We start from the raw sequence: 21,158 nt of genomic DNA on the forward strand, positions 1-21,158 counted from the left end.
ACAAGCGCTGTCGCGGCTACACTGGAGCAGAAAATTTTGAATGTGTGCCTGGACCAGGACACATGCTCATAGATAGAATGCTGGACACGGGCATTTGGGGTAAGACAGGACTCCTGACACTCGCTCGGTCTCGTGTAATTTGTATCGTGTGGTTCGACTCTCAGTCTAGTTCTTACCTCTGTAGTGATCCCACTAGGATGTAGGCTTTACCCAGGGGCCAAAGTAGGCATACAGGGAGCTTGGGGGGCAACCGGGTACTTACTTCTCATATGCATAGTTCTGCCCCCCATAGCACCAAAAATCAACCATGTGGAGGCAATTTCCTCTGAGCTCAGTTTTATCACCTCCAGCAGTTCCTCAGTCACTCCATAAAATGATGTCATTTTTGGTGCAATGGGGGGGGGGGGTGCAGGACCAAGCATGTGAGAGGTAAGTACCCCACTGCCACCCCAGCTCCCTGCACCCCCGCTTTGACCCCTGGAGCCCATAGAAACCCTACTAGGAGGCCCTGGGCAGACCTTTCTCTTGTGTTGAGCCTCCCCTTCTACACTGTAAGAATAACAGAGGAGTTGTAATGAATATGGAGGCCATATGAGTGAAGCAAACATGAGCACTTAGAATGCACTATATGACTGCTGAGTATTAGTAGTAGTGGCAGCCAGGGTTTTTTGGTGCAATTGGGTAAGGACCAGGCTACACATGTCAGTGGATATGTTGTGTAAACCTCATTACATTGCATTACAAAAATGTTCCACAACTACAAAACTCTTGAGAAAAGAGAAGAACATCTTAGCCTAAACTGACTTGAACAATTGATTACCTCACACTTCCATCTTTTCAATGTTTGTGGTGAGCCATTTGGAAGGGCTGGTGGTCCTGGAACCCTGGCTATGGTGTTGTTTTGTGTAATACACTGAATTTTCACACACACGCTCCCAAAATGGGTGCACACCTGGGGCAGTGCAATGACATCACTTCTGGGAAATGACATCAACGCACAGGGCCCGGGAGCACCTCCACACTTCACAGAGGGGCCAATTTGGGAGGCCTGTTCCCCATCTTCCCCTCACCACTAGACAGGTGACTAGTGGTGGGAGGTGGGAGGTCAGAGCATGGGATTCCCCCCTCCACCGGGGGACCTGGTAGCCCTAAGCCTGCCTATATTTATAGGTTTTCAAAATAATCTTCTATCCATAGCTAGCATTCTCACTTGATAAGGCTCACATTCTTGGCTAGTTAATTATTTGTTATACTTTGTACACATTCCTACTGTACTGTTGCAAATCATCAGAAGCTAAACAAATTTATGTCATTTGCTCAATAGTGTTCAATTTATAGCTGATGCATTTATTTTCTCTTGTGGAGGGGGATAGAATGGTTTTCTGGGCAGGCAAATATTATTTCCTGACCTTCTGTTTCTTTGTTTCAAACAATCCAGTAGGTTGTGCATTGTGGCCTGCATGAGTCATCTTTTCCACAAGTTTATTTATCTCAGTCTGTAACAAACGGAGTGGACAGGCATGAAACACTTCCTTTTGGGCCCCTTCTGGTACCAGAGATGACTTGAGTGTATTTTCGTCTAAACTCAGCCTGGGATCAGTGCAGCTAAATCATGGTGGTAATATTAAGCAACATTAAGAACTGGAACTGGATTTGTACAGAAGCCATTGTGGTCTTTTTTTTTTTTCAGTACAATCTGGGCGATACCGTCCAGAGTAATTGCTGTGCTTTGTATCTGTCCGCAACCAGATGTGTGGTATTCTAGCTTTTATAGCTCTCTTATTAATAGGTTTGCCACCTTTTAACTTGGGCAGTCCAGCCATTCACTGTGTCAAGGGGGGAAATGACACCAGGGACCTTGCTGTGAAGACAATATGTGGCTACTTAGTTATTTCATTAGCTTAATCAGAGCAGGGAAATTGGTCAGCATTTCCCATTTCCCACTTGTTCTGTTGTTATTCTGTGTGGTAGTTATACTTTTGAAAAGAGAGTATATCCAACAAAAAACATTGTGACATGTTGTTCTATAAAATAACTTCTATTTTTTTTTCAAAAGTGTGGTTGTTGCTTTTTGCTGTCTCCAGGTGCTATTTTCTTCAAATATACATTATAACAGTATTTATTTATTAATTTATGAATAATAACAGCAATTACACATAAAAAACATGAATAAAACTGTTAATTAAATATGAAGGGATGATAACAATAACCAGTGGTATTCCAAAACAGGCATAACTGGATCAGTGAGCATTTATATCATCACATCATATAGAATTTGGGAAGTCGTGAAGTATTTAAGCTGCCCTAGATTTGACCTGAGAGAAGCTGTTAATGATAGGACATTTTGGAGGTCATTAACTGAAAGAGTTGCTATAAGTTGGAGGCAACTTGATGACACATAACAAACACAGAGGCTTTTGACTACTTAATAAACCAGGATGGAGCTGTATTTCAAAGGCTTGTTAAGGATTTGTTGCTTATATTTTCCATCTAATTCAAAAAAGAATAGCCATCTGTTTCTGAATTTAGTTGTGTAAAATGAAGTATCAGTAATTTTGAAATGAGAGAAGATTTTGTCCAAAACCCCAAATCTTAAGATACCATTTTTTAAATTTAAGATATTTTTATCTTTTTCCAAAATGCTGCAACTAAAAAATTAGCAACCACCAAGAGCAGTAAAATAAATTCCAATCTTATTTGGTGTATTATTTCATGAGAAAATATTTCAAATAAAACTGTAGACCTTTTTAATGGGATCTGATATTCTTTAATGTTTTATATCCTGAATTGTTTTTCTACAATTGAGGGGGCAATGCTACCAACAATATAAAAAGGAACCTCTACCACCACAGCCATTCCAACATAAGTTAGGGCACTGAGGCTATGACAGGACAGATTGACATTTAGTTATTCAGACAAAATGTGGTACTACCTCAGTCCATAATCACCTTTCTACTTATTAGAGATAGAACACTTGAAATCCAAACAATAGATAAAAATTAAATGGCCGGGTGTAATTGTCAGGGCTGGTGTCAGCACATGGAGAGGTGGGGCAGCGTCCGGGGCCCACGGCTTCTGGTGGGGCCCACTGTTGCTGACTCCCTACTCACACATCTCTGATGTCTACTCACACCCTTTAAATCCCTGCTTGCGAGTGCTTTGTCACCTCTGCTCCCAGCTGCATATGCTGCCTAGCACTGCTGGAGAAGGGCATGTGGTGATGCACAAAGCAGCAGCATTCCTGGTGGCCATGGCAGTGGCCCTCCTAGCTGCACCCACCACCCAGCACAATCAGGGAAAAGGCATGTAGGCAGTGTGGGTAGCTGTGACTGCCATCAGTGGGAGAGTTTGCAAGTGTGCAAAGGAAGGACACATAGGCAAGTGAAGGCATATGGGTGGGAGGGCAAGAAGGGAAGCCTAGAAGTGGGCTTGGGGGGCCCTGAGCATTCTCTGCCCAGGTTCCCCAACTACTGGAACCAGCCCTGCTACTTGTTAATAGCTTGCCCCTTTCCATTAACTCTACATCCCCTGACATTCCTGTTACACTTACTCTTTGTCATTCACCCAGGAATACAAGAAAGGTGCAACAAAGAGTAGTGTAGAACAACAAAGAGTAGTGTTGGAGGGCAGGAATTGCATGTCGGATGGACAGCAGGATTTGAGTCCCGTGGCACCTTAAAGACCAAGAGGCCTTTCAAGGTGTAAGCTTTCGAGAGTCAGAACTCCCTTCTTCAGACATGAGTAGGAATGGAGATCCCTGAGTTTATTTCCCAGCCAAAGGTAGGTGGGAAAGGGAGGGCATCAGAATGTAAATGTACAATGCAGCTTGATTAGAGCAGAAATTAGTATCTATAGTGAGATGAGAATCCTGGATCTCTGTTCAGCCCTGTTCCATTGTTCAAATGAATGAGCCTGAGATGGTGTAACTGATGTTGTTAGTTCCAGTGATCATGCTGTCGAACTAAATATGGAGACAGGGTTGGCATCTTGGTTTATTGCAGGCTCTTGTCCCAGAGTCTGTGTCAGTGTTGGGAAGTACATTATTATGAGTGAGAAGGTGTTTTTAGGTTAGGGGGCTGTCTGTGGGTAAGAAAAGGTTTACCTCCCAATGCTTGTGAGAGAAGAGTATCATTGTCCAGCATATACTGCAAGTCACTGATGATACGTTGAACTGATTTGAGCTGAGAGCTGTATGTGACCACCAGTGGTGTTCTATTGTAGTTTCGTTTGGGTCTGTCTTGTAGCAGGTTATCCCTTGGTATCATTCTGGCTTTGTCAATCTGTTTTCTTACTATATCAGGTGGGTATTGTAATTCAAAAAATGTTGGTTGTAGATCCTGCAGGTGAGAATCTCTGTCAGAGGGATTGGAACAAATGCATTTGTAACATAGAGCTTGTAGCTGATGGATTGTTTGGTGTGTTTAGGGTGGTGACTAGAGATGGGCATGGACAGGAAAAAAACAAACACAGTGTTTGTTGTTCGTTGCCATCCACGAACAGGGATTCATGAACATCGACGGACATGACATGTTCATGAACATGTTCGTAGTTGGAGGTTCGTGGGAGCTAGAATGGCCCCCTTGGGACTTAGCTGAACTTGAGCCGGGGAAAGGAGAGTTCATGTGTCTCCCCCTTTCATGTCATGTTCTCTTCACCGTGGCAAAAACTGGTCTGCTGGAGGCTACTTTGAGGGGTTACAAACTGACCTTCCCAATGTCCAATACTTACCAAATTTGCAGGGGACATAGTCCTCACTGTCCTCTGAAGACCCCCCAAGTTTCAGAGAGATTACACCCCAGGAAAGGCATGATCCATGGGTCTCCCCCTTTCATGTCATTTTCTTTTCACAGTGGAAAAAACTGGACTGTCTGCTGGTAGCTACTTTGAGGGGTGTCAAGCCAGAAGGAGTTCAGACAGAGTTCAGACAGTCCATGCCTATGTCGCCAGGTGAATTGATTGAAAGGCGCCAGACTGTCTGACTCTATGAATGGCTGACGAATGCCACGAAGAGGGCTTGGAACAAATACATGTTCGCTGGGAACGGGGCCTTATGAACAGCTTGCTCATGAACAGCGGATTTGGCTGTTCATGGCTTTTTTTGTTCGTATTGTTGTTTGTGCCCATCTCTAGTGGTGACTGGAGGCATGTAGATATGTTTACTGTTTTGTAGGTTTCTGGTATAAGGTGGTTTTTAAGCATCTATCGTTTATTGGTATAGTGGTGTCTAGAAAATGTACTTATTGTGTGGATTGATTCATGATCAGGTTGATGGTAAGGTGGAAATTGCAGATGATGAAAATGTCATCAATAAATCTCAAGTACAGGAAGTGTCTTAGTGGGTGTGTACTGAAAAAGTGCTGTTCTAAGTCAACCATGAAAATGTTGGTGTATTTTGGTACCATGTGCGTACCCATGGCTGTTTGTGTGAAACTTACTTGCAGCCATAGCTGCTAAATAATTTCCATGCTAAAATCTGTTGGAAAATATTTTTGTGCTAAAGAGACATTTCTTAGCTATCAGACTGTATCTTCATAATCTTTAAAAATCTGACTTCTAGCATGCAAGAAATATTTATTTTATATTTATATATTAGATATTAGATTATATCCTGCCATTTTACCATAGAACTCATCCCACTTACCCCATGCTATGATAGAACTTTATGTCATTTGCATATTGTTGAATGATGGGGAAATTTGGTTTAAAAATATTACTGGACTATGTGAAATCTTTTCCACTCAGTAATTATTTCAGAATTTATAACTTTGATTTTATAAACATATAACAGTTCCAACATACTTTCTTATTTTTTTCCCTTCTCAATTTTTTTCAGGGATAGAGCTGTGCCCTCCTGGTCACCGTTTCATGATTACCATGGTGGCAAGCTTTGTTGCAATGGCAGGGCAGTTCCTCATGCCAGGCTTGGCTGCCCTCTGCAGGGACTGGCAAATTCTCCAAGCAGTCATCATCTGCCCTTTCCTACTGATGTTACTTTACTGGTTGTAAGTATTTGTAGTTTCCTATTTTCAGAGGAACTAATAAGCCTGAATACTTGACACCAAACTGGATTTTAAAAAAGTGACATGGGGTTCCCAACATCATGTTTCCTTTGTATTCAATGCAAAAGTTGGAGGCATTTACACAAAAGAATCAGTGGACAAGAGTGCTTAACTTCCTCCGCACCCACTGATTTTCCCCTGCCTTTCTCTCCTGGTGTAGTGGCTTTTCACACACACCCCCATGGGGTTCGTTTCCAGGTTCACATGGGAAAATGTAATTTTAACATAAATTTTAATACTTATGTTTATCCTCTCTGAGCCCATTCACGGCTAATCTGATCTAATCTAATCAAACATACAGTACAATCTTAAACAGAATCATACTTCTGTAACTTCAATGGACTTAGAAGGTTGTCACTCTGCTTAGAACTGTACTGCTAGAGGGTCATTTGCAGGAACAAATGGGCAGACACAGAAAGGATTAGGCACTTTTCTCTTTATTGCCAGATTTTCCCCAGTAAGTGCCTTCCTGATCTCTCATTCCCCTTTTTCTCAGCAAATGTACAACTGGGATTGACCAAGTTGTTCTCAGAATCTGAGCATGATGCCACCCAGTACCTGTTTGTCCCAGATTCCACATTTTAATTTTTTTAAAAAAAATCATGCTGCCTTCTGGCTTTCCAGATTATTCCACAGAAGCAACAATAATATGATAAAAGACAGAGTCTCTCTCTCTCAAAAATACAAAAAGGCCTTGTTGATCAATCCCTTCCCAAGTTCTTTATGGTTGAGAGCATCAGACATTTTTTATTTATTTATATTTCAATTTATATACCGCCCATCCCCGGGGCTCTGGGCGGTGAACAGTTAAAATCGATAAAAACAAGAACTAAAATCAATATACAACAATAAAACAAATTAACAAAGTGCAGTGGTGGGGAGAACCCTCCCCCACCCCAAAGGTGGGAGGCCGATATGGCACCACCCCCTTCAATCACCGAATGCCTGGCGGAACAGCTCTGTCTTACAGGCCCGGCGGAACGATAATATGTCCCGCTGGGCCCGGGTTTCCATTGACAGAGCGTTCCACCAGGCTGGGGCCAGGACTGAAAAGGCCCTGGCCCTGGTTGAAGCGAGGCGGGCTTCCTTAGGGCCGGGGACCACAAGTAAATATTTATTCGCTGATCAAAGTGATCTCCGGGGAACGTACAGGGAGAGGCGGTCCCGAAAATATGCCGGTCCCATCCAAAGTGGTCTTCTGTATTTCCAAAACTGTAAAATAATTTAGATGGTGCACTAGCAAGTCAAAAGTAGCCAAACTGAGTAGCATTACCTAGTGCATGCAGGGCATGGAATTAGTTCAATTAGTTTATAATTTTTTTTCTGTTTATTGAGCTCCGCTTCAAATATTTTTCCGGTAACATTTTGAATGTTCACAAAAACTTATGAGGTTGAGACTTTCTACACAGGTGGATTCTCTTCCTTCTAGCTATGTATTAAATACTCTAAAGAGAAAGAATTGTTCCTGTTACTTGATTATTTTCTATACACTGATCCATCAGCTTATTGGAATGCTAATCAAAAAACAAACTCAGATACTGCAATCCTGGAGCAGCAGTATGGTCTGGCAGTGCAGCTGGCAAGGAGCCTGAGACAGCTCTTCTTACGGTTCAGTTAACTGGCTGAGGTTATGAAATATTTATTTGAACTTTTATAGTCAGTTTCTTAATTGTTGGTGCAGAGAAATTCTTAGACTCGCTATTACTGTGTGTTACTGGGAGATATTTGACATATTTAAGGCTACAATACTGTGCAGCCTTGTTTAAAAGACAGTCCTGTCTAAATGGAAATAATTTACTTCTGAGTAAAGTTAGAATTAATTTTTCAGGTTGTGATCCTATTTGCACTCCCCTGAAAATACATCACATGGGATCAATAGGTGGTAATTGTGCACAGAATAGCAGCCCAAAACGTACTTCAGCTATCTATGAGTATTTACATTTCTCCCAGCTGGCTAATTGCTACAAGCCACTAATTGAGAGCCAGTTTGGTGTAGTGGTTAAAAGTGGCAGGACTCTAATCTGGAAAACCAGGTTTGATTCCCGACTCCTCCGTTTGAAGCCAGCTGGGTAACTTAGGGTCAGTGACAGCTCATTCAGAGCTCTCTCAGCCCCACCCACCTCACAGGGTGATTGTTGTGAGGATAATAACAACACACTTTGTAAACCACTCTGAGTGGGCGTTAAGTTATCCTGAAGGGTAATATGTAAATCGAATGTTGTTGTTATTGCTACAAGCTAAAGTGTATGTGCCTGACCTGGATGGCCCAGGCTAGCTCAATTTCATCAGATCTCAGAAGCTAAGCAGGGTTGACCCTAATTAGTACTTGGTTGGGAGGCCTTTTATGAAAGTCCTGGATTGTTACACAGAGGCAGGCAAACCACCTCTTAAGTCTCATCTTGAAAACTGTGGGATCACATTAAGTTAGCTGTGACTTGAAAGCACTTACCTCCAAAGGGTTCAAGACCTGGAAGAAAAACAAGCAACTATACAGGAACTACTTGCACTTTACTTGAATAGATGCAGAGCCGTGTGCTGCTGCAGCAACAGAACTAGAGATCAGAGGGCCCAGTGCCTTTTTCCCTGCCCCCCCCCTCCCTCTCAGAGTAGCTTTGCTGCTGATCTCAAAAGAGAGCCTGTGAGAATCCTGGCATAAACAAAGGGTTAAGTAAAAAAGATGTATTCTAGCATCCCTTCCCTAACTGGGAGTGGGGGAGCTAGCAGGAGGAGATGCAAAAGAACCGATAGATAAGGCAACAGTTAAGGTGCTTGATATGCAGGATCAACAGACATTTGTATACTGTGGAAATTAGGTCAACCAGATTTCAGGGACTTGAATATGGCATCCTCTTATTGGGACCACATATTTAGGATAGTGTTTACTTTGGCTGTTAAGGTGTATATCTTCATCTCAGGCTTAAATTGGTTTAATAGTCATTCTTCTCCTAAGGAACACCGGAAATAGTAGCTATTTGGGTGGGGTCCCTTGGGAACTTTACCAGAGACTCTTCAGCAGCCTCACCAGTTCCCAGAATTCATACCCCATAAAGATACATAAAACAGATATAGCTCTCTATATTCCAGGAATTTTCAGTATCTGTCACTAACATACGGGCTCAGCTGCATTTTTAATTAGTGATTTTTACAGTTAAATGACTTTATACATGCAACAAATCATTGACTAGGAGTCTTGTCAGAAGGGTGGCAGTCCTAGTTTTGTATGCATTTCATGTTTGTTTTTGAAGTGAAAAATTGAAACATTATTTTGGCTAATGTGTAGGCTTGACAACTGACCTGGAGAAAAATGTCCCTTTTAACAGAGGTTTAATGTGATGTCATTTACCTCTGCCATGGAAAACATCAGCTGCTGATTCTTACACATATTTTTCCAAGCCAGTTGGTGACATTACTAATGTGCCTCTTCCCCATTGAGAGCCATTTTTTAAAAAAAAATCTCCTCAAGTCCTATTTTGGTATGTAATGAACAGGGAATTGAACCATTTTAAATTGGGGTTCAATTCTGGTTCAGGTTCGTTGGTATTTTTTTTAACTTTTCTGTTTTGTTGTGTAACTTTAACAGTATACTGGTTCTGTTATGTTTCCATATTGATTGACACAGGGGTTGCCCCTTACACAGCTTTATAGCTTACCAAACTGAAAGCTTCTAGGCAATGTATTGTGCCCTGCTAAGTGCCCACAGTACCCTCATTTTTGCAGTCCTTGTTACATTAAGCAAACCAACAAAGGGAACCCCCTGGCTATACAGACAACTCAGGCACAACAACCAGGGTCACAAAAAAAAAAGACCGTGTGTTTCGTGCGTTGAACTCTTGCACATCAATGTTTTGGGTCTTATTATAGTCCATAGAGTCTAGCCCAGGATGAAGAAAGACCGAAACGGGAATTGGAAATAGCAAGCTGTAGCCCGTCGGCTAGGTGTCTTTGGACACGTCCTTTTTCCACTCTTGGACATATGGACATTTTCCGTGTGCATGTTTCCATCTGTCTGCACTCTCCCACCACTAGAACATTTATTGTATATAGAAACATATTTATTGTTAATCCGATAGACTACCTCTTCTTGTATATATATGCACTTTAAATCTTGTTTGATATATATTGCACTTTTGCACTTTTGCACTTTGGATATAATATAAAAATTTATATCAAACTTGCATGATTAATTTTTGTGACCCTGGTTGTTGTGCGTGAGTCCTTGTTACATTGCCATCATCCAACAAAAGATAAATCTTGGAAAGTGCTCTTTTTCAGGTGTCCATAATATTAATCAGAGATTCAGATCAGGTACTTACCTGTTTCAATGTATTTAACTTCATTTCATTGTAAATACTGAACCCATCAGTTGTCCAATTTCCATTCTAGTCACAGTGTCTTGATTACATGACCAAATCTAATTATACCATATTTAAATCTATTTAGTAATTTCTCCAGAGATAGTCACGGATCGATTCCATATAAAGCAGTTAAAAGCAGAAACAGCACATCCCACTTTGTTTCAACGTACTAATATTGAGATTATAGCTATATTAGCATGCAGAACCTTCAACTTCTTATAAGAGAACCTTGAGCTACCAGCAAAGAGAATGTAAAGGATTCTGATGAGAATATTGCTTAGTAACATACTGTTACTAATTTCCATCCTATCTGATCCATTGCAACATCAGTATATCCCGGGGTGGGGGGAGGTTCAGAAGGGACACGTGCTAGCAGCACCTCTTTATGAAGTACAGGCACCTCTTGGGCATTCAGGACTTGGGCTGAGAGGGGAGAACATCATGAGTACTGGCACCATTTTTTTAAGAAAAAAAAGCACTGACTGTATCTAATTCTCAATATTGCCAGATTTAAATCCAGAAACTGGAGCCATGGACAGACAAGACAGATTTCTACAAACTTGAAAAATACCCTAGGTTTGCAGGAAAAAAATGAAATCCAAAAAAAAAAATACATTGAGCAATTCAACACACACATACACACATATAGGGTTGTTGTAAAGATAAAATGGAGGAGACGGAAATGATTTAAGATGCTTTGGGTCTCCATTATGGAGCAATGTGGCGTATAAATGAAGTAAATAAATAATAAATATAGCCATAGTTTGCAGGGGGCAGATAAAAGGTAGGTAGGTTGGTGGGTGGGTGAAAAGGAAAGAAGGAAGCAGGGAAAGGTGGGAATATGGAGGTTGCGAGGGGAAGGGAAAGAGGAAATAGTGTGAGGAAGGTGTCATAGAGCCAAGCTACAAGTGACGAATGACACTTACCTGGCAAGTGAACAGACTCGCGTGTATTCCTCCCTGTTCACTTGCCATTCACTTGCACTCCACTTGATCAAGTGGAGAGCAAGTGAATAGCAAGTGAACAGAGAGAAATACATGTGAGTCTGTTCACTTGCCAGGCAAGTGTAATTCGTCTCTTGTAGCTTGGCACATAGAGAGAAAGGAGGTGCTGCCCACAAGCCCTTGCAGGTTCCCTTCTGCACAGCAGGCCTATTCTGGTGGCCAGTACTGCCCAACTGGGTCAGACGTTTCCCAGTAGAGACTGCCTGGGGGATGACTGGAGGGAAAGCTGAAGACACGGCCAGATAAAGGAATGCTGGCTGATAGGCGAGAAGGAGAAAATGAAGTAGGAAAAGGGAAGAGGCTATGGAGGCTTTCAGGGAAGGGAAAGAGGAAATAGTGGGGAAGAGGGGAAATGGGATGCCCCCCCCCAAGTCCTTGTAGGTCCCCCACGTATATTTTAGGTGTCTAGAAAGGTAGAACATCAAAAGATTAGAACAAGTCAAACTTAGTTTTTCAAAAAATTACTGCATAGTGGATATAGCTATTTTGGCTTTTCAGTTGGTCCATATGAAATCTGTTAAAAGTTTTGCCAACTCTTGTCAAAGATATCTGAGTTACAACATGATACAGAACAAATAAAAATCTGGTAAGTACTTTCAGCTTCATAATAGCAAGCCATTCCCAACCAAGAACTGTCAAATTTTTCCTCCCTCCTAAGATCTGCTTTAATAGAATTTATAAGAGAGATTTTATTGGCCTTGTAAAATTTTTGTATATTCTCTGCTAAAATAATCCCTAAACACTACACTGGTTTTCAGACCATACCGGTTGATAATTGTGAGAAGATAATGGTTTGTGACTGAGCTGAAAAATTCAGGACCAGTAACTTGTTTTTTCATTTGCTGTGTTAATTATATAGCCAGAAGGGGCTCCACAGCCCTAATTTAAGTACAGCATGAATAGGTGCCACAGGGCAAGTTAATGCCAAAGCAATGTTATTTGCGTACAGAGAGATATTAAGATTACTGGTACCCACCGATAGTCCTGATATATTCTTCCTTGCCCAGGGTTGCCAAAGGTTCAACGACAATAGCACACATTAAAGCAGATAGGTGGCCCTGTCCTGTTTTTTGCCGCAAGAGGATAGGTTTAGTTTACCTGTGGCGTGGCATGCATTCAAACAACATGTTCTAGAACTCAATCAAATCTGCACAAATGAGAGAACAAAATGAATTTCTTTCTACATTGACTTGCATAATAGAAACAGAAAACACAATTTTAGCTCATTTCAGAACTTTATTGTTTTATTTTCTCTAAGCAGTGAAGAATGGAAAGTCTAATGCCAGTATATAAACAATTACAATTATTTGCCCTTTCGGGGCTGCATGTGCACTTAACATCCCTGGGGCCATTTTAGTTGTGGGGGGAAGATAGGAGCCCCACCTTCCTCTGTGCCATGGTTCTGATCTAAATTGGGTCCCTGCTGTGCTTCTGAATTGAATTCCTGCAGGGGACTCACAGCTGGCATCCTGCTGAAGTCCCCAGGGTGATCACGAGGTAGGTGAATAGTGTGTAGTTCAGCCCTGAGAAGTGCCTCAAAGTCATAATCTGAACTAGCTAGACATTTCTGATTGGAAAAAAGGTTACACTGAGTTACACTCAGACCACTGTTTGAAATATAAGCACTTCAAATATCCCAGCTTAATCCACAGTCTATTTAAATCAAGAGGCCTAGAATAGATCTCCCCCCCCCCCATCTTTTCCTGGGTCTTCTAAGAATGCAGAAGCTACTCCGTAACATCTGTTGAGCTACCAGGAGCTCACAAGCTACCTGTTGGGACTGCTGAGTTAGATTCACTTTTTCCTTGCCTCCATATGGGAGAAACTGTTTATATTTGTGATCCAGGTAAATGAAGGGACAAGGAAATGATTAATTGTAGAATAGTCTTTCACCCCCTTCTTTCTTCTCCAGTGACTTACCTTATAGACTAATACATTTTTATTCAATTCCTCATTGGTCAAAGTGGGTTTTAGACTGTGAAAGCTTATACTGAAATAAAACGTTAGTCTTTAAGGTGCCAAAAACACGTTTTGTCTTACTGCACCATACAAACAGAAAAGGCATAAAAACAAAATAAAGGTAGTTTTAGTCTGGTCCGAAGTAGATTTTCTAAAGTATTGTTATTGAACTATCATGTTTAACTGCAATACTTAATGTATTCTAATTGAATTGCACTGTTTTTTTCCTAAAAGCACTGCTATGACAGCATGTGAAAAACATTCATTCTTCTCTCTTCTTTGTATATCTCAACCATTTTATATTACACACTCTTCATTCCCTTTCTCCCAGCACATAAGTCAAGATACCCTTCTCTTCCCTGTTTGCTTTATGTTGTCTTTGTCGAGTTTGCTTATGTTGCACTGGCCTCAGTGGCAGGTTCAAGAGAAGACACGACACACCGAGCTTTAGTACAAATGGTGTATTAAACAATATTTACAGGTGGATACATTTACAGACATGCTGGCTGACAAAGTGCTTCGCCAGACAACCTTCAGAGCTGGAGCCCCCCAAAAGTAAAGGACTCTGTTCTCTTATATATTGATTACTAGCCTATCACAGCACAGTGCTGACTCACTGTGCCAGCCCAAATGTCCTTGACATATAGAGAGAAATACATCACCTGGCTGTTGTCACGTGATAGCTACCTGTCCTCACTCTGTAACTCCTGATGACTTTGATCAGTCACTGCTAGCTGCCTCATTCTCTGTGCATATTTACCTCAACAGTCTTTTCTTAGTTCTACGGATGACAAGGTTTTTAACTGTCAGGGGTACCTCCAAAGCCTCTCTGGAATTGTAGTTTGTAAAGGTTAGGGAGTCCAGGATTCTCTACATCAGTTTTCCTGAAAATTCTTCATAGATTATCAGTTTTTCTAATGTAATGCTTCCATTTACATTCTTCCATAACCTTTATATTGAATAATGCCCATACCACACAGTGTTGAAACTTGCTCTTACATCAGACTTGGTGAGTTTCAAATAAGACCAGTTTTCCTGGTATAGATATGTATGTCCATTTCTGTTTTGGGAATCCCATTTGTTTGAAAAATGCATTCTGGAATCTGGCAGCTAGGAATCTGGCAGTTTGGGCTGTTGCTCTGATGTTTTAGAACCGCTTGCATGTGGATGTCTGCCAGGGTCCCTCCTTAATGGCTTTTAGGGAGGTCAGTATGATCTTTCTTTTTCAAAGGATGTTCACTTGACTATTACTGTTGGTGTTGACCCTGATTGATTAGAAGGGCTTTTCTTCCCCTGATATCACTGTGTGCGTATTAGAGCTTTTTGGCAAGCAATTTCTCTTTGGAATGGGTTAACTGTACAAGCTTATAAAATAAAGAAAATACAAATAATGTTTCCTTAAATTTCAGTGTAATAAGCTGGGTTCAGTGTACAGATCAGCTTTGTTCTTATGCTATTTGAAACTACAGTTGTTTGCTATACATACGGAACTTCCCATTGACTGCTTTTGGAAGCCTCCACTAATGTATTCTTCATCTTTGAAGTATTTTCCCAGAATCCCTTCGGTGGCTGATGGCCACACAGCAGTTTGAAGCAGCAAAGAAGCTCATCCTTCACTTAACTCACAAGAACAGAACAAACACAGAATGTGATATCAAAGGAGTAATGCCTGGTGAGTGGTTGTGACTGTTACTGTGATCGGTTGTGATAATGCAGGCATATGAATTGTTTTTATGTCATATGAGCACCCTCCTAGAAAACTGAAGTCGTCACCTGAGGAAAAAGTTGCATTCTGTGGCTTGCTTTTATTTTGGAAGATAATGGGCTTTTTGGATTATTGCTGTGTTTTGGGAATTCAATGAGTCACGATTTTGGAAATGTGTGTTTGCCTGTAACTTGCCTTCAGAATGTTTACACAAAAATACACAAGGTAGAAGGAAAAGAATGGTTTGCATCCCCTCTCTGTAGTTTTCCTTAAGCATAAGGTATCATTTCTGAATAAGGGCTATGCACTTCATTCCATTCCTCAGAATGCAGAAGTAACATTGAATAAACTTAAGAAAATCAGGCATGTAAATTTCAACAATCAATGGACTGAACAATAGCCCAATTTTCAATGCTGTGTGAGTAATCTATCTGAGCAGAAGTATATACATTAGTAGAGAGATTCTGTAATAATATTAGATGCTGATTTTGGTCTATTACTGTTAGGAAATGGGACATTTTTGGAGAATATATATCTCTGTTTAATTTTCCCAAACAAACAAAATTAAAATTAGGTATGGGAACAGGGTGATAAAATCCTAGGAACCATGCCTTGATTTAAAGAGAGATGGTAATTCATACCCTAGAAAGCAGGAAAGAAAATTGTTACACTTCACAGTAATAAATAATAATAGAGTAGAAGGGAGGATGTTTATCATCAAGTGATTGTCAAGAAACAAATACTTCAATGTAGAAAGTATTTCCATGTGCAATTTTTTTTTGATACAGCAGAATTCTCACAGCAAATTGCATGAGTCAAGAGTAGACATGGGCACGAACCAAAAAAAACCCGAGCCACGTGATTCGTGGTTCATAACATTCCACGGAACCTTGAACCACGAACTTCCAACCTTTTCCCAGTTTGTGGTTCATGTTTCATGGCATTTCAACCACCCTGCACCGGCTGCTGAAGCGGGTGCGGGGCGTTTGAAACAGACAGCCCCTTTCTTCTGCTGCCTGGTCAGCAGGAAAACGGGGCTATCAGTTTCACAGACCCTGTGCTGCTTTCAGCCGATGGGCTGAACCCCCAGCACGGGGTCTGTGAAACTGACAGCCTCTTTCTCCTGCTGCCAGAGTGGCAGGAGAAAGCAGCTGTCGGTTTCACAGAGCCCGTACTGGGTTCTGCCATGGGATCTATAAAACTGACAGCCTGGGCAGCAGAAAAAGAGGCTGTCAGTTTCACAGACCCCGTGCCGGTTTCAGCCCATCTGCTGAACCCAGCACGGGGTCTGTGAAACTGACAGCCCCTTTCTCTTGCTCAGGGGATGACAGTTTCACAGACCCTGCACTGGGTTCAGCCAATGGGCTGATACTGGCGTGGGGTCTGTGAAACTCCGAACCGGCCATGGAATGGTTGGAAAAATTTGTTCCATAAAAATGCATTCCCACAGAACGCGTGTTTCGGTGCAAACGAACCAGCCATTCTGTATGGAATTTTGTTCCGTGGTTCGTTTCGTGCCCCTCTCTAGTCAAGAGATCAAATTCCTCTGTATAGTGTTTCTGTATTTCTAAGTGTTGGAAGAGATCAAATATCTTGTCCTAAACAGGACCGTGAACTGTACAAAACATCTCAACATATCCCAATCTACAATGCACATGTCATTTACCATAAAACAAATTCATGCTGCCCACATAATGTGGTGAAATATCAGTTGACTTGATCAGCCTTGAAGCTTGCCAGTCAAAAGAGACTATACTGAATTACATTACAGTAATGCATAGTATAATATATTTAGTATAAAAATGTAAGAAAAGCCAAGCTGGATCAGACCAATGGTGCATCTAGGCCAGCCCATTTAACTTAGTGGACCACAAACAGGGCACAGAGGCCAAGGCCCTCCCCTGATGTTACCTCCTAGCACTGGCATTCAAAGATTACTGCCTATGAATGTGGCAGTTCCCTTTAGTCACCTTGGCTAGTAGCCACTGATGGACCTCTCCTCCATGAATCTGTCTAATACCCTTTTAAAGCCACCTATGTTTGTGGCCTTCACTACATCCTCTGGCAGTATTTCCATTTGTTTGTCCAGGGGAAGGTAGAGTCTTAAAATGACTTCTGCTTATAGATTACAAATTGAGGACTACCTAGTTAGAAGAGACAGCTCTTGGATATCCTGTAGCCAGGACTGAATAGGAACATTAGAGCTCACTTAAATTTTAATAACCCTGTGTGGGCATGGCCTAATCAGGAATTGCTACTAGTGTTCTCTGACAGACTGTGTATTAAGCCTAGTGGAGCCATGAAGTTACCCTTTCTTGAAAACTCTTCCTCTGTCAGTCCAACAAGTTCCATTTACCTGTTTGGTTGGCTCCTTCTCACAGGCCTCAGGTCGTTCCCTAAAGCTCTGCCAGGAAGTGAGGAAAAGAGCAACCCATCGCGGAGCTCTAATGGGCTTGCGGTCAGGGAGTTCCAGATGGGGGATGTGGGAAGCAGCCAGACTGGAGGTAATGTATAAACACATTTTCTCCAGGCTGCAATGTACACAGGTTCAATCAGGGCCCTAGATGTGTTCAGTGAAATCTGAACTCTGAGATAAGCAACCTCACTTGATATACCTGTTAATGATCAATACAGCTGCATACAGCACAGAAGGTGAAAGTCAGATTTTGGAATGGTCCCTCATATTTAAAGAACTTCCTGCACATACAAACCAGGTATGTCAGAATATTGTCAGGTTGAAATCTTCTCTCTAGCATGTTAGTTTTATACAAGTGAGGGACGTACAAGGAACTGCGGGGTGGGAGAAGGAATCTAATTTCCCCCTTTATCTCCTTCCCCTAGTATTTCCTTTTCCCTTCTCTTGGCAGTCCTCATATCCTCTCCGCTTTCCCTGCTTCCTTCTCTTCTTCCCACCCATCTGCCAACCTGTCTTTTATCTGCTCGTCGTCTTCAGCTATATTTATTATTTATTCAGTTATACTCTATGGTTCTCCCCAGTGAAGACCCAAAAGCAGCTTATATTGTTCTCCTGTCCTCCATTTTATCCTCACAACATCTCTGTGAGGTAGGTTAGGCTGGGAATGTGTGATTGCCCCAAAGTCATCCAGTTAGCTTTCATAGCAGAGTGGGAATTCAAGCTAAGGTCTCTCAGAGCTTAGTCTGAAACTAACCTGTACACCACACTGGCTTTTGTGTAGTAGTTGATGTTGAATAGTAGTAAGCAGCCAGGCCTGCTAACAGTTGCTGCCAAGACTGTCCTTGATTAGTCCTCCCTCAAAGACCAAAACAGGCGTGGAAGGGGCCCTGCCCCCTTCCCCTGCCTTTTCCTGACAGAAACTAAGGCTTAAACTGACAATACTGTTGTGGTTGCCTAGCAACAGCCACACAAGGTATTTGTTCCTTTAAACAACAGGCAGCACTTCTATTACTTTGGGACGTTTAGCCTCCAAGTGTACGTTTGTTTAGATTTGGGGGTAGGGGTAGCCAACCTGGAACATTTTTCAGGTGTGTAGAAAGATCTGTCTTGTCTGTTCATGGCTCCAGTCTCTGGATTTAAGTATCCAGAGATTTGGCCACATTGCAAATTGATGTGGAAGAAGTGGAGGTTTTTTATGGTGGAGAGCATTCAAGCATTTGATCCTGCACCTGCAGTTCTGAAGAAGTACAGTCCAGCAATAAATACATCATAGGAAACTGCTAATCATATAGCTCAGCTCTCAGATGCAAACAAGGAAAGCATACTGTAGCAACTATAGAGCTGGCTTGTCTCCTTCGGTAGGTAAAGTGCCTGATACACTGAGATACACACAACAGAAGAGGGTTTGGAGACAGCATCTCTTATTTAAAAAAAAACTACTTCCTTAGCTATTTTGCTCTTGTGGAGATTTGACTAGAAAAAATGTATTTGCAGTTACCTGTGTTTCAGACTCATTAATGCCTGTGGAAACTTACCTTGTATGTGTGTTGTGTTGTGTTTGTTTGTTTGTTTATAGTAACAGAGGCATTGTATAAAATTCTGCCAGTTCTTTGTTATCTACCAAAAGAAATATGATCTGGCAAGCCACCCATGATATTCTGGAGGCAGGCTTGAAATATTTCAAAAATGATATCAGGGTAAAAGCAACTGTTAGAAAAGCCTTTTTGGAATGTGAAAAAATATTGATGGAATTGGGGGTAGGCATGTGTGTATACATATATATTTAGCGACAACAGTATTATGCTTCCAGTATTCTGGAGGGAGGAATCTAGGTTTAAATTCTGTTTCAGTACATTAGAAATTCTGCCTTGTGACATTATTCACTCATACCACAAGACTCACAGCATCTTCAGCTGTAGACAGACTATCATATTGGATCAGTTACTTGTATGTCCTTTTCACAATGAAGATGTATCCTGGAACCAGATGTTATTTGGAGTGCTGTGGTTGTTGCCTATTTTATTGTGAAACGGATATATGTACAGATACTATCTCATATGACTTCTGCAGACACCTTAATATATTCAAATAGAATACATTTCTGCTGTACTCTTAATGATTCTGGACAGAGAATAATAAATCTCTAAAATGAGAAGAATAGTTAAATTGTCCTTTAGCAAAAGAAAAACTTAACACAGTGAAAGTGCTAAATATAGGCCCTTTCCACACAGTCATTTTTCAGCAGTTCAGATTCTATTCTGCATCCAATGATCTCCAGAGTTCTGCACGTGCAAGGGAAACATGGGATGCAGAATTGAATTTTGTCTGTTTTTCTCCCAGACATACCGCTACTTTTTTTTTTACATCACCACTGGTGTGCTATGTGCAGAACTCTTACTCCCTTTCTGCTTCTCCTTCCCCCCTCCCTTCCTTCCCCCAGGAGCTGATTGGTCGGCCACCCGCCATTAACTACTCCCGTCCAACTCTACTCTCCGCTCTCCATTTCCACAGTTTTTTTCATTAAACAAAATGGGTAGTAACGCTGGAACATTACTGCACTTATATTCCTTCTAATTTGTAGATTCTAAATCTAAAAAACTCCACCTAAATCTTGGCTAGCACATGGAGAAGTTTACAGATAAGGATCATAGCACTATGCCCTCTTCTCTCAAATGACTGTGTGAAACAAACCCCAAGCAAATGAGTATCCAATTCCACCCCCCTTTTAATTAGGGGAGAGTCACAACGCTGTGACACATTCCTGCATTCTATCCCTTTAAGCACAATATGGGTCCTGATCCCTGAGGGCAATCCACATTCCTCATTGATCACTTCTTGGATTTCCCTTTCCCCCCACCCTTCTTTATAACCAGAGTTTATGTTCGAAAATAAAAAACTGGTGGGCATGAGACTGCCCAATCAGTGAATACAGGGACAGGGAGAAGGGTGGTGGTAGTGAAAAAACTGGGTTCCAACACTGCAACATTGCTAAGCATCTACCAAATCACCTTGAGGTTGCGCAGAGCAGAATGCTAGGAGCCCAAGCCGATTCAGTACTGATCAGCATGAATAGTTGGTACAGTATTGTGGACTTAAACTGTGCCATGCAGAATGAGGCATATACTAAATAATACTACAGTATCATGGGATCCTGTTCCTTCAAAACATGGGAACAAAATCAATTCTGCAATGCGCTCTGCATGCCAGTTTGCTGGATTACTTTTGTATTATAATGATACCAAATCGACTACAACTTTTCCAGAGTTTTATGTAATATAATTCTGTTTCTTTATACAGTGGAAGGGAATATAGTAACATCTGCTACTTAATTATGGAATGCATTTCCTGCTCACGCTGATGTCATTATGCAATTTATACATTATATTGATTGAAGGCTAGCATACTGATAGGCAACGGAAACAAGAATCCTGATCTTTTTTAAAATTCTGCTTTCATGTCTGCTGTTGTATTTATTTTGTTTCCAGTATTTTATCCTCTGCTTTTAACTAAGGCAGCTTGCAATTAATAAGATAATGGAAAACAGTAAATAGTCAATTAAATCAAAATTAGTATAATAAAACAATATCCTAACGGTTAAAAGCAACCAACAACACAAAAATTAAAAATCTATTGCTGCAGTAGTATATATTCTGAGTTTGA

At 41.3% G+C, this 21,158-nt stretch overlaps 1 protein-coding gene across 2 annotated transcripts in view; it reads left to right on the plus strand.

Moving 5' to 3' along the window:
• SLC22A23 (solute carrier family 22 member 23) overlaps positions 1-21,158 on the plus strand; it is a 157,130-nt gene that overhangs the window by 93,074 nt on the left and 42,898 nt on the right. The window contains exons 4-6 of one of the 2 annotated variants that reach the window (XM_054984725.1): positions 5,834-6,002; positions 14,922-15,049; positions 17,464-17,586. In XM_054984725.1, the coding sequence (XP_054840700.1) occupies positions 5,834-6,002; positions 14,922-15,049; positions 17,464-17,586 (420 nt within the window). The remainder of the gene's footprint in view (positions 1-5,833; positions 6,003-14,921; positions 15,050-17,463; positions 17,587-21,158) is intronic. The other variant, XM_054984726.1, reaches the window with a different exon arrangement.

This window comes from Eublepharis macularius, chromosome 7, assembly GCF_028583425.1.
Source record: "Eublepharis macularius isolate TG4126 chromosome 7, MPM_Emac_v1.0, whole genome shotgun sequence".
NCBI lineage: Eukaryota > Metazoa > Chordata > Lepidosauria > Squamata > Eublepharidae > Eublepharis > Eublepharis macularius.